We start from the raw sequence: 15401 nt of genomic DNA on the forward strand, positions 1-15401 counted from the left end.
CCCTCCCCTGCTCTCCCTGTTTTCTCCTCTCTCCTCCCTCTACAGCTCTATGCTTCCTCTCCTCCATACACTACCTTTCACTGTGCCACACTCTGTCCCCTCAGCCATATTTCCTTCCTGAAAAACCCCCTCAAGTCTGTATTCATTCCACTCTACCCCCTGCCTTAAATTAAAACATCCCCCATCAACCGATTGTCTTGCTCACGAGGATAGGAACTGATATAACTACAAAGAACAGGGGGACCCTTACGGAAAGAGGGTCCCCTTTCTTATCACCCTCCTATCTGAGACCATGAGATGGGGCAGGAAAAGGTGTCCAGGAAGGTCTTTCCATGATGTCTCTTTCCTATCTATGTCCTCAGTTCTAAAAAGGTATATGGAGGGGTGCCTGGGTGGCTTGGTCTGTTAAGCATCTGCGTCTCTTGGTACATGAGGATCAAGCCCCGTGCTGAGCTCTGAGCTGACAGCATTGAGCCTGCTTGGGGTTCTATCTCTGCCCCTCCCCACTCAAAATAAACACTAAAAAATAAAGAGTATGTGGGCTTTCTAATTCCCATGTTTTTTCATATTCCCTGGAACCCAGATTCCTTTTCATCCTTCCTTCGGTATTCCCATTTGTTAGATCAGGACAAGGTTAGCTTAGAGTTCTTGGGCTGTTGGTGTCCTCTACGATGTAGCCAGAGGGAGGCTTGGGAGGTGCTGAGGTTCCTGGTACTAAATTCTCATGAATAGCTGCTTTCTCAGTACTGAGGGAGGAAGCAGAGGGTAGTGTCAGCCCAAAGGACAGTCTTATTGGTGCCGCCAGGTGTTGTCCAGAAGCAGCAATAGCAGCAGTCTAAGGAATCTACCCAGCGGAGGGAGAGCACCCCTTCCCAAAGTGAATAGAAATGGAACCCCTGAGATAACCCACATCCCATTTTTCCCCCACCCTTGTCTATCATCACATTTCTCAGGATGCATTAGAGAAGAAATCATTGGGATATTATTAACTAGTGGGTGCAGATTTGACCTTGACCTAGGAGACAGGCCAGTTGTGATAAGGGGCTTTTGGGGAGATATTCAGCCCATTTCAGCTTCCCTTTTCCTCATCTGTAAATGAGGATGGTAAAAGAAAACAAAAACAAAAAAAAAAAACCCACAACTCCATTTCACAATATGACCGCATCCCTGTTAGATCTTCTATATTTGGTTCTTATTTATTTTTCTTCTATATTTTTAAAAGTAACATCACACACAGAGACATTGAATGTGATGCTTATATGTATTCATTGACATAGAACTCCACAACATATATTTGTTTGGTGAAAAATACACAGTATAGAATAGCACTTATATTTGATCACTTTTATATATACATACCTGGGTATACAGTTACAGGGAAATATCTAGAAGGAAATTTATCAAAGGGCTGACAATGGTTATATAAGGGTGGAAAGTTTCAGGTAATTTTTATTTTTTGTATTTTCCTTCATTTTGTGAAGGTTTAACAGAGTAACAATCATTTCATAAAAAGAGTAAAGTCACCAAGGAAATGGACACAGGCAGAGAATAAACCCTAGGCAGACAGAGGAGGAAGCAGGGACAGAGGTCAAGCCATCTTCTCCACTTTGGTGGTATCCAAGACCTCTTTCATCGAAAATAAAGCCACTTTATGGCTTAATAAATGCAGATAGAAGTCTACCCACCTCTCATTTTCCCCATCTGAATACAGTGAAGGGTTCACTTAGGGCTGGGTGTAGCACCTTACTGGAGGCCCAGCAAGGTCATTGTGTTTGCCAGAGACTTCTTTTGACCTCTCTGTATGTGTCAGATCCTGCAGAGTGATGACCAGATTCTCAAACATCTCACCCTTGTTGCTCTCACTGTCAGATTTCCTTTGAGTGACCCTCCTCACCATAATATGAACAGAATATTGTGTATTTTCACTTCCTGGCTCTATGCATATCCCCAGGACCATCAATCTTATACCCAGACCCCCAACTGGTGGAAAGAGATTGGGCCCCAGAACTGCTGGAAGAATCAATAACCACTATTTGGTCTAGAGGTCTGGCCCTGCCTCTGAGAGGAGGGCCATCCATGGATGTAAGTGGAGGGTCCTGAGACTCAACCAGGATCACATCTTCATCTGAGTCATCAAAGATATCTACCTCTATCACTCTGCAGTCAGCATTGCTGATTGCTATTGACTGAGGGCCCTGAAATGCCATGGGGCTTGCTGCCCTCTCCAAGATTAGCTCAGACCTTCTGGGTCGCTTCGGTTTCATAAAAGCATTATTCCAATCCTCTTCCTCCCTTATCATCTTGATTAACTCCAAAAAATTAGGAAGATACTCCTGATCATTTGCATACATCCTAAGATGTTTCAGCCTAAAGTGCAGATCCTTAGTCAGCTCAGCTCCTAAAAGGAGTTGGTGCAGGTGAGTCTGTTTTGCATCTTTCTGAGCTATGATTCTTGCCTGAATAGCATTCTGGAGCTGCACTTCTAAATGGATCACATAAAGGAAGGCTCTCTCCCCTTGTGCCTGCGAAGTGTTAAAAAATTTACCATGGGCAGTGACACTGCTTTCAGACTCCCCCAACACCAATTTCATTGCCCGCAAGAAATCAGCCACACTTAGATTGGGGTTGGCAGCCTGGAGTTAACGCATGACCTGCCTGGCAGGGCCCCTAAGGGTTTTCATCAAGTGCTTGAGCTTTTCCTCCTCAGCTATATTCCAATCGAGCAGGACCACATTGACTTGGATCAGCCAGTTTTCAAAGGTTTCTTCACCTTGGGTTGGCACCACTCTCCTGGAGAACAACTTCACATTTCTTTCTGCCATGTTGACCCTTAAAGGACCAAGACTCCTCCCCAGAGAGACCTCAAAATTGAATGGGCCCAAGGTGGCAAGGGTGTGTTTTGCCGCCAGCTATTACCCACACGTGCAATGATGCTACCCTTGATGGACAATGATCTTCTATCTGAATATAACAAGATACTCAGGCTTTTTAGAAAAGCCTAATTTGTATTAGGAATCCCCAAAGCAATGTTCCCAGGTTCTGCCTTCTTTGCATCTCAATAGGACTGTAAAGAAAAGGGGGGGGGGATAATTTCACCAAGGTAGTAGATTGCAGGGAAGTGGTCTGCAATCTCTCTACTTTCATGAACACCCTGCAGTACATTTTATATTTGCCCACTGACCTAAAAATACCCTGCAGGAAACTGGCTATTCTGGAAATACTGGGTGTCCTTTTGCTAGCAGGGTACTTTTTGGAGCTGCATCCATCCCTCCCACCAGTCCTTCAGGAGGGAGGACAACTGTTGCTTTGAATTCTAGGTGAAATCGTGTGTGGAGCTGTTACTGGCCTCTCAAAATTGAGTCCTTACTCTCAGATCTCAACCACAGCCCCTTCTCAAAATACTCCCCTCTTATATCTTAGATTATAAAACATAAGCTGGGAAACAAGTGCACGCTTTTATTTCACTTCCAGCCTCTGAAACAGGTGCCCTCCTGAGAAAGCTCGCCATCGGGGTAGCTGGACCTCTGTCCACTGGGGTTTTCAGAGCCCAGTCCTGAGGGCGTCAAGACTGCGTGGTCAGGGAGGGCCAGACCAAAAAGGGAGAGTCAAAAGAAGCCTCACCCCTCATTCCTCATCCCACTCCCTCTCGCCACCGCCCCCCCCCCCCCACTGAAGCCAGACGGGAAATTCCATCTTCCACCTTCAGACAGAAAATTCCCTAACCTACCTTCTGAATACAAGTCAAAGCAACCCTTCCTATTACGTTTCCCCTGGGAAATCTTTGGCCTACCAGCTCTGCAATCAGCTGCACAAAATTCAATACGGGTTTGGCTTTGATGGCCTGGCACGGAGAAAGGGAATGTGAGTTGGACATGCACACTCACATATTCCTCCTCAGGAAGAGATGGGGAAATGCAAAAGGGGTCCAAAGCAGACAGCCTGTGATTCTCTCCCCCTTGTCCCTTACCACCCTTTGAAAATGCTTCCCACTTTCATTCAGGCAAATCCTACCCATTTGGCAGCATACAGCAAAACCCCACCTCCTCCCTTAGCGCAAAGGGGCCAAGGGAGTGCTCCTTCTACGCCTCGCAGTTCTTGATTCCCCAAGTGGGGAGCCGCCCAGTACTGGTGAAGCTTCTCCTTCCTCTCTCCTCTCCAGGCAATCGCCCCCTCCCATTTTTTTTAACCTGTTCTCTGCTGGTGGGCAGCGGATGCTCCAGCTTGGACAGCTGTGGATGCCTCCTTCCAGTCTCCGCGGCCTTGCAGGGGAAAAGGATGACGCTTCCTTGGCTGCAGAGCGAACCGGAGCTGCCCTACCGAGCTGCTCCGCTGGGCAGCACAGCAAGGGGTAGCCAAGTTCAGGCAGCACGGTTCCCACAGCAGCTGCGGCCATCCCCGCCCACCGGCTGGGTCCTCCCAGCAGCCGCCGCTACAGTTAGCCCCCGCCAGTTGACACAAAAGAGCTTGAAGAGCCTGGCGGCGCGGCCAATCAGCAGGACTCGGGGCGGCCTCCTCGCTCAGCCTCTGCCCCTGAGGCCATTGCTAGCGAAAAGAGGGAGCAGGCCGGCGGGGGCTGCGGCACTCCGGCGCCTAAGCCAGCGCTTTGTCAAGTGCAGCTCGGACGCACGGACCCGGCCGATTTGCATTTTACCCGTGAGTTTGCTGCTTCCCCCTCGCTTTCTTTCTCCCTCTCCCCTTCCATCTCGATTCTTCTCCCTTTGCGCTTTGAGACCGGATGCCTTAAACACGAGGTGGGACAGAAATCAAGTGAACAATAAGAGTTCCTCACCTTTGTGTAGGAGGAAGGGGAGAAAGCATTTACTGAGCGCTTTCAGCGTCCGAATGCGCTTGCACCGACATCTCATTTATTCTTCTCAGCAGCCTTGTGAAGGAGGTAGTGGTGTGCCTGTTTAACAGAGAGAGAGAGAGAGAGAGAGAGAGAGAGAGAGATCTTCAGCACCCAGTATGGTTAGGAAGTGCAGAGCTAAGAGCTCATACCCAAGTCGACATGTCTGATTTCAAAGGCTGCCCCCTGTAAATACTCCTCTCTACTGTATGAAGGTTAGTGGAGAAAAGCCAAAGTGGAGATGGGAAGGCCCATTTGGAACTATATAGAATTAGTGAGCAAGGACTGTTATCTCCATTGTACAGATGAGGAAACAGAGAGGTCAGGCATACTGCCCAGCATCACACAGCAAATAAGTATCAACATCCGATTTTGCATCCACATCTGTTGTTCTAATGCCAACTATTTGCTCAACTGAGCTGCCCAGAGAGTATTTTTACATCGGCGGTCTCAAACCACCAGGAGTCTTGGTGTAATAGTAGTGTTCAGTGAGAGGGAACAGGGAGGCAGCGGGGTGGGGGAGGGAGTGAGGGAGGGGGATAGACAACTTTCACAGTACCCCTTGTAGAGAAGAGAAAACTAAGGCACCTTTCTTTCTCATTTTACACTATACACTACAATAAGCTGCTTCTTTATTTAAAAAAGTAAAACATTATTTCTGCAGCTTATGAGCTCAAAGAAACAAGGCTCAGAGAAGTGAGATGACTTGCCTGAAATTACAAGGTGAAGTCAAAATTTGGACCAAATCTCTCTGACACCAGAACCCATGCTCTTAAGCAAAGTATGGGTACAAGACTGTTGCCTCAGAATGATTTTGGAGAGCTTGTTAGAAAAGCAGATTCCTTTGCTCCACCTCTGGGGGGTTCAGATTTGCTAGGACTTGGGGTGGGGTGGGGGGAGTGTGATTTATGTTTTTAACCAGTGCTGCGGTTAATTCTGAGATGTAGAGAAGTTTATGAATCACTGCTGAAGACACCACATCATGTTGAGGGTAATAAGTAAATGGCCTGCTGCTAATATATCTGGCCATAACACATCTGTTATGAAATGTTAACTCCACTGAGCAGAGGTTCCTACCCAGGGTCCTTTATGAAATTGTCTGCAAATAATTTGGACTCTGTATATTTTTCTGAATTCTTAGTTTTGTAGTTTTTTCAAGATAAGTTTGTGGCCCAGAAATGGTTAAGAATCATTCTCCTATAGTCTTTATTCATAATATATTCTTTCTACTTGTACTTCAGGAAGAAGTGTGAGAAATGAAACAGTTTGACCTAACGCCTGATCCACAGATCTCTACCGCTGATACAGCTCTTTCATTTCCTGGCTTGAGAACAGGTTGCTAGGTTGCCCTTCTGTGAGCTCTTGAGGGGACCTCTCCTTTGCTGGATTTGGCATCACTGGCCCCAAAGAAGGAATAACTCCATGGAAACGGCATGCAGGGCTGGCCACCAGCTTGAATGGGCTGTGAGGCCAGTGGCTGGGAAACCTCTTTATTCTATGACTTCTCATTTTTGGAGAGCAGGTCTTACTTTCCTTATGTAAATTGTGGCTAGGAGGCCCCCTGTAGGGCTTGTTCTTGACTCCTGATGCTTGGTAGCAAGTGAACAATCTAATGCCCTTCCACAATTGTTGTTGGGTACATCTTCAACTTGCCAAGGTACTTCACCTGCTCCTTTCTACCTTCTTATTTACAAACCAAATACCTAGAGTTATTTGAAGTGAACAATTCAGATTTGGAGACAAGGACTTTTATCTGAGTACTGTGGCCTTTTACTTGTAGATGGAACAGTGCGAGAGGGGTGGTGGAGGCTGGAGGGTGTGCGAGGTAGAGAGAAGGCTCACCTCACACAGCAGTGATGCTGGCAGTAGCACTTGGGCTTCCTTGAGACTTTTGCTTCTGCTCCCCAACACCATGACATCTGACCCTGGGTCTCAGCAGATTCCTGTTCTGTGTTTAAATTGGTTTCACTGACAACTTAGGTGATCTGCAGGTGGACCTGGTGGGGATGGGATCAAATAGGACAAATAGATTCTAGAGCTCTGACCAAAAAAAGTGAGAAGGAATGAATTCTGTAAAGGTGTCTGGATTGGGCCCTTAAAACAAAGCAAAGGTCTCTTCCAGCAAGGCTGGGAGGAGGATTTTCTAAACTGGCTCCAGTTGGATACAGAGTATCCCTTATCTCTGGCCTCATGTGTGGGAGGGTGTTCCAATTCATGGCTATGATGAGACCACATTTTCCAATTTCAACAAAGAAACCTTAAAAGCCTGAAGGTTAGGGAGATAAAGCTTTTCAGCTGAAACAGTAATAGCTTCCCTGGCTTCCTGCCTCCTCTATGACAGCAACTTTACATTTAAGCTTCTCAGCAGCCCTATTAGACAGGCATTGTAATCCCATTTTGCAGATTGAGAACCTGAGTTTCAGGGAAATTAAGTAATTTATATAAACCCACACAGCTAGTAAGTGGAGTTACAGGGACTTCAGCCCCCTCAGGGCTATCAGACTTCAAAGCCCGTGAATAACTTTGCTGTCTCCCAAACAAGTGATTTAAAATGCACTCTGCAGGGGCACCTGGGTGGCTCAGTCTCTTGCTTGGCTCAGGTCATGATGTCATTGTGGGATCCATCTGGCTCTGCGCTGGCTCTGCGAGTTTGCTTGGGATTTTCTCTCCCTCTCTCTCTGCCTCTTCCCTGTTTCTGCTTTCTCTCTCTCTCTCTCTCTCTCTCTCTCTCTCTCAAAATAAATAAAATAGACATTTAAAAATAAAATAAAATGCACTCTGCAGATGATCCAGTGCATTTGACTGATTTCAGCTTTAAAAGAAGTGTAGTTGTAATCTAATCTTTATTTCTGGGATCATTTATTAAATGAAACTAGTAATATAACTTATGGAGCAATTTATATACTGAGTACTGTGCTAAGAGTTTTATATACTTCCTCTCATGCAAGCTTCATCACAATCATTTTATAGATTTATAGATTTACAGATACTGAAGCTCAGAGAAGTGAAGAGACTTGGCCAAGGTCATAAAGCTAGGAAGTGGCATGGTGAAATTCACACCCAGGGCTGTTTGACTCCAGAGCCTGTGTCTTCATGCTATAACACTTTGCAGTGGGAAAAACAAATATGGCACTTTTTCTAAATCCACTCCTGTCAGCCACAGATCTGTCTCCTTCCCATTGCCTGCATCCAGAACTGTGCATCATTCATATTTTTACGCCTCTGTGCCTTAGTCCTCTTCCTCAGCATAGAATGCCTGCCCTCACTCTTTCACGTAATGAAATCCTGGACATTGGTTAAGGATCAAGTCAAATGCCCCTCTCCTCCAAGAAATGTCTTGGCTGCTCCCTGTGCCAGGTAGACTAAATTACTCATATTTCTGCTCTGACCTTGATTAGTATACCCTTTATTTTGCCTTGCAGTATAGTTTATCTCATTGTTGACCTGTCTCTCCCACTAGATTCCCAAGCCCTTGAAGGCAGATACCAAGTCCTATTCACCTATAGCTTCACAGTAATTTACCCACAGTGATTTAGTAGACAATTAGTAGGTGTTTAGGAGTTGAACAAAAACTGGCTGAGGGGGCCCTGGATGAAGAAATAAATGTGGGGCTGGATCCTGGGGTGATCACACAGGCTGTCCATCTGGACTCAACTGGCCAGGGGAGTCTGTAATCCCTGGGCTCACTTTATTAGGCTGTAAACATAGGAGACACATCGTGAGGTATAGGGAATAACTACTGAAGACTGACTCCAGGCACATTCTGTGGTTTGTACTTTGAAATTCATGTCAAGGGGCGAAGCTGTCTAGAGTAGTTTATAGAACATCTTTGCATTCACAGAAGAAAGGTCTCTGCCTCCTATGTGAACACAGGATTTGTTCCACCATACCCCTTTATCTGGTTCTGGCTGACCTGATCCTGCAGGAGTGTATGCTCTGTGGAGACAGTTGAAGTCTGGAAGCATCTCTCTCTCTCTTTTTTAAAATACACTTTATCAAGCTCACTATGTTATGGATACTTAACCATTTTATCTCATTTTGTTTTATTAATCTTTGCAACAATCTTTTGAGGTAGGTCTATTGTTGCTATTTCATGGCTAAAGAAACAGATTGAGTGTAGTGTCTTGTCTAAGATCACACAACTAAGTGGTAAAGACAGAATTCAGTTTCTTTTTTTAATGTTTCTTTTTAAGAGAGAAAGATAGGTGGGTTAGGGAGAGAGAGGATGCAAAGAGAGAGGGAGACAGAGGATCTGAAGCAGGCTCTGTGCTGACATCAGAGAGCCTGGTGTAGGGCTAGAACTCACACATCACAAGATCATGACCTGAGCTGAAGCGGTGCTTAACTGGCTCAGCCACCCACACACCTCCAGAATTAAATTTCTGATCTGTCTGCTCCCAAAGCCTGGCATCATAATGGGCGAATACATGAGATAAAGGTGGATTCTCCTCTTCCCCTATAAAATAGGAAGGATTGCATTTATATAATGAAGAATTAGATATTTAAGCTAAGGTGTTTCTAAATTATTGCTCCCCTTTAATTCCTGAAAGTGATTGGCAAAACTGGCGGAAGGAATTGGGAATGGAAAAGCATAATTCTGTAATCAAATATTGGCCCCAGTTTCCCCATGTCAGCCCCCAGTGACATGCACAATATGAGAATGCCTAGAGAGCATTTTACCACTGATTTTATTTTATTTTATTTTATTTTATTTCATTTCATTTCATTTCATTTCATTTCATTTCATTTCATTTCATTTCATTTCAGAGAGAGAGGGCAAAAGTGAGCAAGGGGCAGAGAGGAAGAGAGAATCAATCCCATGAGGGACAGAGAGAGAGAGGGATAGAGAACCAGGGCTCATGCTCACCAGAAGCAGGGCTTGTGTTCACCCGATGAGCAGCTCAAACCCATGAGCTGTGAAATCATGACATGAGCCAAAGTCAGATGCCCAACCGACTGAGCCACCCAGGCACCCCAATCCATCAGCTCACTTTATAACTGAGATGGATGAGACTCCAAGATGTCAATGGATTTCTAAAGGTCATACAGGAAGTTGATAATAGAACTAGCACTTAGAATGCTAGTCTGCGAAATCCTAGCCCAGTTTTTCCCCTATGTCAGCCTGCCTTATGCAGTCAATCAAGACATGTTTATAGGTAACTCAGGAAAAAGTGGGGAAGAAGTAGAACATCATTGCACTTTGAAATAGAAGAGAGCACAAACATTTCCCTCACTAGGTGCCCTTATTTAGATGCAGGTAAGACTTGGGGCAGAAGTTTGTTAGTAGTAGATCTAGGTGATATTGGGAGTACCTGTGGCTTTGGAGGCCTGAATGGAGCTACCTGTGGCCTGGAGTTGGGGGAGGCATCTCTTTTGGTTCTAGAGAGATGGAGGTGGCTATCAGAGGCCCAGAATTGCCACAGAGGGATGCAAGAAGTGGGCCTGATGAGCCTTTGCTCCTGGCCAGTTCTCAGCTAAAGGGTCTGAGGCAGAAGGGCCCTCCCAGTCTCCTCCTGGCCATGAGGTTAAAGAGGTGAAGCTGAAGGCAAACATGAGGTGCTAGGGGTGGGGAGGGGCGCTGACAGAGCACAGGAGGCTGAACCTTCACGCCCCTCCACACAGACAAAGTGTGTATGGCTAGGGGAGAGCAGCAAGTGGGTTGAAAGGTCAGATTAGGGGGTCAGGGATGAAGCAGGAGCAAGAAGCCAGGGAGGAGTTGATGGGGATGATTCTGGAAAGAGAAGCACTTCATGGCAGGTTCTGTGTGTGGCAGCCCAGGGAAGGCTTTAGTGGGCTTCTTGCAGTGCCTGGCTTCTACCCCTCCCTGGAGGCCTGAGCCTGCACCCCTTTGTCCCTGTTGAGGGGGCCATTAACCCCTGACATCAATTAGAGCCCCAATACTCCTCTCCCCTCAAGACCACACAGTCCAGGGTTCTGTGTGAAACCTCCAGAGTCTGCCATTCCTACCAGTCTAGATGTGAGTCCCTTGCCCAGTCAATGTGCCCTCCCCTGCTCTCCCTGTTTTCTCCTCTCTCCTCCCTCTACAGCTCTATGCTTCCTCTCCTCCATACACTACCTTTCACTGTGCCACACTCTGTCCCCTCAGCCATATTTCCTTCCTGAAAAACCCCCTCAGAGTCTCAGATCTACACTGAACATTCATTTCTTCTCGATCCTGACTTTCCTTCATGTGTCCTGGATCCCCCGTTACCTCTCATCTACCCTACCAGCTCCCAGCCCTTTCTGGGGTGGGATCAGTACTTTGGTGCCCTTGTACTGTCTTCCGTCTAATACAGTGATTCTGAACTAGTGGTGATTTTGTTTCCCAAACAATGCTATTGGCATTCAGCAAGCGGAGACCAGGATGCTGCTAAATATTCTATAATGCACGCGACAGGCACCTACAACAAAGAATTGTCTGGCCCAAAATGTCACATGTGTCAAGGTTGAAAATCCCTGCTCTATTATATAGCTACAGGTCTGCAAGGATAGGCTTGGAAATTACCAGGTATGGAGACTTTTGGTTCTGACCTTCCAGGAACAGCTTACTTTCTCTGTTCCTCAGTTGGGAGTGGGGGACAGGGCATTGCTATTAAGCAGTTACAATTCTGTCAGGAATCTGCAGGCATAGAGGCGAGGGAGATTCCCCCCTCCCCAAATTTACTACCAGCTTTTAAAGAAAGTATTGGAATACAATTTCTGAATGCCTGTCTGCTTCTATGAGATAGTGCCGCTTTTTGGAAAGAGAGCAGCCACTTTTTATTGTAGCAGTTTACCAAAGACAAAATTTCATGTGGTGAAAGTTGAATGCCATAGATTTTGGAGCCCTGTTTTCCCAATTTTATTTTCTTCAATCTTCTTTGAATATTAGAATATTTGATTTGTCGGTAAACCACTGTACAGGTGACTCTGTTCAGAAAAGAAAAAAAAAACCCTTGCCTTTTAAAACAAATGCTTATTTTGAGAGAGAGAGGGAGGGAGAGAGAGAGAGAGAGAGAGAGAGAGAGAGAGGAGAAGGGGCAGAGGGAAAGGGAGAGAGAGAATCCTAAGCAGGCTGCACTGTGCTGTTAGTGCAGAGCCTGGTGGAGCTGGATCTCATGAACTGTGATATGACCTGAGCTGAAATCAAGAGTCAAGCACTCGGGGCACCTGGGTGATTCATTCAGTTGAGTGTCTGACTTCGGCTCAGGTCATGATCTCCTGGTTCTGTCGGTTTGAGCCCCATAGCCCCATAGTAGCAGGCTTGGGCTCTGTGCTTATAGCACAAAGCCTGCTTTGGATCCTCTCCCCCCACCCTCCCTTGCTCTCTCTCTCTCTCTCTGAAAAATAAATACACGTTAAAAAAAGAGTTCCAATTTCTCCTCATTCTCACCAACACTTAAAAGAAAAAAAAGAAGAGTTGGAAGCTTAACCAGTTGAGCCACCCAGGGGCTCCAAAACTTCCTTTGTTTTAATTTGAAGCTGATGAATTATTTCTTAAGACTGTGTCTATTTCTGAGAAACTCACCCAAAGTGTTGCTTGTTTCCTTAGAGCTGAGTTTCTTGGGACTCCGTTTCTAAAAGTAATGAAAATGTCACCAACAGATTAAAGTGGTCAGTCTAACTTCTTTTTTCCCCACTATTGCCAGTTTTCTTCCATCTGCACCCAGTTGTCTTCAGCATGGTGGAACAGAACCACTCTCCTGGAAAGGAACTTCAGCACAGGACACGAGCAGAGTCTCCAGGAAAGAAAAGCTGGCACTCCCAGGCCTATGCCCTGGGGGCTGTTTCCAACTTTATGTCTACTTTTCTGACCTTCCCTATCTATAAAGTTGTGTTCCGGCAACAGATACATGCTATGGCGGTGTCAGAGGCTGTGCGACAGCTTTGGCATGAAGGCCCGCAATACTTCTACCGGGGAATATATCCACCTCTTCTTTCCAAGACATTGCAAGGGACTCTACTGTTTGGGACTTATGATACCCTGCTGTGTTCTCTCTCTCCTGTTGGGCCACACTCTCTGGGACACCGCTGGGCTGCAGGGCTCATGTCTGGTGTGGTGGAGGCTGTGGCACTGAGCCCCTTTGAAAGGGTGCAAAATGTGCTCCAGGATGGTCGCAAGCAAGCTCGCTTCCCCAGCACCTTCAGCATTCTCAAGGAATTCAACTCTTATGGGTTTTGGGGGCGGCTGTCAATGGGCTACTATCGTGGTTTCTGGCCTGTCCTTCTCAGGAACAGCCTGGGGAGTGCTCTGTATTTTTCCTTCAAAGACCCCATCCAGGATGGCTTGGCAGAGCAAGGCTTGCCCCCTTGGGTTCCTGCCTTAGTGTCTGGGAGTGTCAATGGAACAATCACCTGCCTAGTTCTGTATCCTTTGATTGTGCTGGTGGCCAATATGCAGTCCCATATTGGCTGGCAAAGAATGCCAAGCCTGTGGGCCTCTGCGCAGGATGTGTGGGACACTCGGGGCCGAAAGGTGTTCCTCATCTACCGTGGAGGCTCCCTGGTCATCCTAAGGTCCAGCGTGACATGGGGCCTCACTACTGCTATCCATGACTTCCTGCAGAGGAGATATCATTCCAGAAAAGAGCTGAAAGGCTGACTAGCTGGAGGAAGTGTGGCCATGGCAACTTTGCTATCCTAAGCCTTCCCAGGTTGGTCTAAATAGCTTACATCTTTGGCTTGGTTACCTAATGCAACAACTGTTTAGCATCTTTGAACTGCCGGTGCATGGGAGAAGTTGCCAACTACCAGCCTGTTGGGCACAGACAAAGCCCAACAGGGTTTCTTGGTCAGAAAAAGAAAGTCACACTAGTCCATCCACAGCTTCAATAGCCTCAGACCTAGGACCCAAAAAAGCTTACGACTTAAATAAAATGTCATTCCTTTAAAGAATTTCTTGAAAATAAGAGGAGAATTTTAAAAGATGACCTTAGTTAGGCACTGTGAGTTCTGGGACCCCTCCAGTTGTCCTTTGGACCAAACTTAGAGGAGGACCAGGGACCTAAATTTCAAAGAACTATGCTTGACTCTTCGGATACAGATTCCATAGAACTTCTCAGATGGCTGCATTTTCATGATATTGTTCACTACCCCTGCCATCACTCTCACTTCTCAGGGCTGTGTGTTCTTGTTTCAGTCAGGCTGGCAGTTGTGTGTGGCTGGAAATCCTAAATTAGACTTGCCTCAACTGATTAGATGTCACAAGAACTGATGAGGCTGGATAGAGGAGTGGGAAGAAGTATTGTCACTTCTGTCACTTTGAGGGAAGAGATTTAGTTGCATGAGAAAAATTTACTATAGATTGCTTGGTATTATCTGCCAGGATATTTTTGATAGCAATGCAATAACACTGCCTAGAAACCACTTGAGTTTTCCTGAGAAATCTGGAAGTGAAATGACCATATCTCTTCACAAATAATTGCATATTTTATTGTGTGGATAAATGCAGTTACAGTGACATAAAGATGAGAAATCTTAGCCTGTCATTCAGAGCTATTAAAAATATGGTACCCATATAACTTGCAGCATTTTATCACACCACTGCCACTTACATAGACCCCATACAACCAACTAAACTGGACTATTGTTCTCTCCCCAAAAATGCCATGAACTTTCCCGTGGCTGTGCTTTGGCCCACACTATTTCTCCACCTGCAGTATCTTCCCCACATGCCAGTTTCCCAAAACCCTTCCAGTTTCTCAAAGCTAGCTCAGATGCCACCTTCTCTATGGAGACTCTTCTGATTTCCCATAACTGAATGTTACATTAGTCTCTAGTGATGTCACTTTCCAATAACACTTCATACACGGCACTGATTCCATTATGCCACTGATCTCATGTGGCCCTATGTTCTTCTTGGTGTTCTTCAATACCTCCTACTAGACTAAAACTCCTTGAAAGCAGGGATTCTTATATGCATTTTAAAATCTCCCATTGTGCCTAGGTGCTCAATAATGTTGGCTGAATTGCCGAATTGATTATCAAGCTGTGATATGATCTTTATCCTCAGGGTGCTGTCCCTTGTACATGAAAATGATGTTATTGATTCGCTGTCAGCAAGACACATGCTTTTGGGATATGATTTTGTTTTCCTTTATTAGTGGATTTAGTTTTGTGCTAATGATAATGATGCTGCTGATAATAATAATAATAATAATAATAATAATAAAAATGACTCTTAACTGGAACATTTGATGAGTTTGTGTTATTGATGGCATTTGCTATTAACAGCACCACAAGAACTAAAATTTCACAAACAGAAACACATTGCATAACCACCCCATTCATTTCAACTCTGGAATATTGAAGATTTCCAAGATGACATATGTTGCACTTTTCCCCTTGGAAATAATATCATGATAGTAACCTCCACTTGTACCACCTTACCTAACTGACTTTATCGTTTAAAATGACCTGCTCATAGATCCTAGCAGTGAGAATTCCTCACTTAATATCACAGAAGTTAAAGACACAGCAGTAGGCAATATGAGATCAGAGAGCATTTGCCAGCAAGGTCAACAGAAAATCGGTGGTCCAGAATAGCTGTAGATGAGTTCCCACATCTGATCCTTGT

The 15401-nt window shown here is 45.6% G+C and overlaps 2 protein-coding genes across 2 annotated transcripts; one reads left to right on the top strand and one right to left on the bottom strand.

The window, feature by feature from the left end:
- Positions 1–1723: 1723 nt before the first annotated feature.
- ZCCHC18 (zinc finger CCHC-type containing 18) lies at positions 1724–3874 on the bottom strand. Its single transcript, XM_039221765.1, is given in 5 exon segments — positions 1724–1871; positions 1873–2858; positions 2861–2961; positions 3466–3553; positions 3791–3874. Coding segments are annotated over 5 exon segments (1407 nt in total).
- Positions 3875–4614: 740 nt separating this feature from the next.
- SLC25A53 (solute carrier family 25 member 53) lies at positions 4615–14091 on the top strand. The gene is made up of 2 exons (XM_039221766.1): positions 4615–4653; positions 12475–14091. The coding sequence occupies exon 2, from the start codon at positions 12507–12509 to the stop codon at positions 13425–13427; it is 921 nt and encodes a 306-aa protein (XP_039077697.1). The 5' UTR covers positions 4615–4653; positions 12475–12506; the 3' UTR covers positions 13428–14091.
- Positions 14092–15401: the final 1310 nt, after the last annotated feature.

This window comes from Hyaena hyaena, unplaced genomic scaffold (genome assembly GCF_003009895.1).
Source record: "Hyaena hyaena isolate Hyena2069 unplaced genomic scaffold, ASM300989v1 scaffold_1019, whole genome shotgun sequence".
NCBI lineage: Eukaryota > Metazoa > Chordata > Mammalia > Carnivora > Hyaenidae > Hyaena > Hyaena hyaena.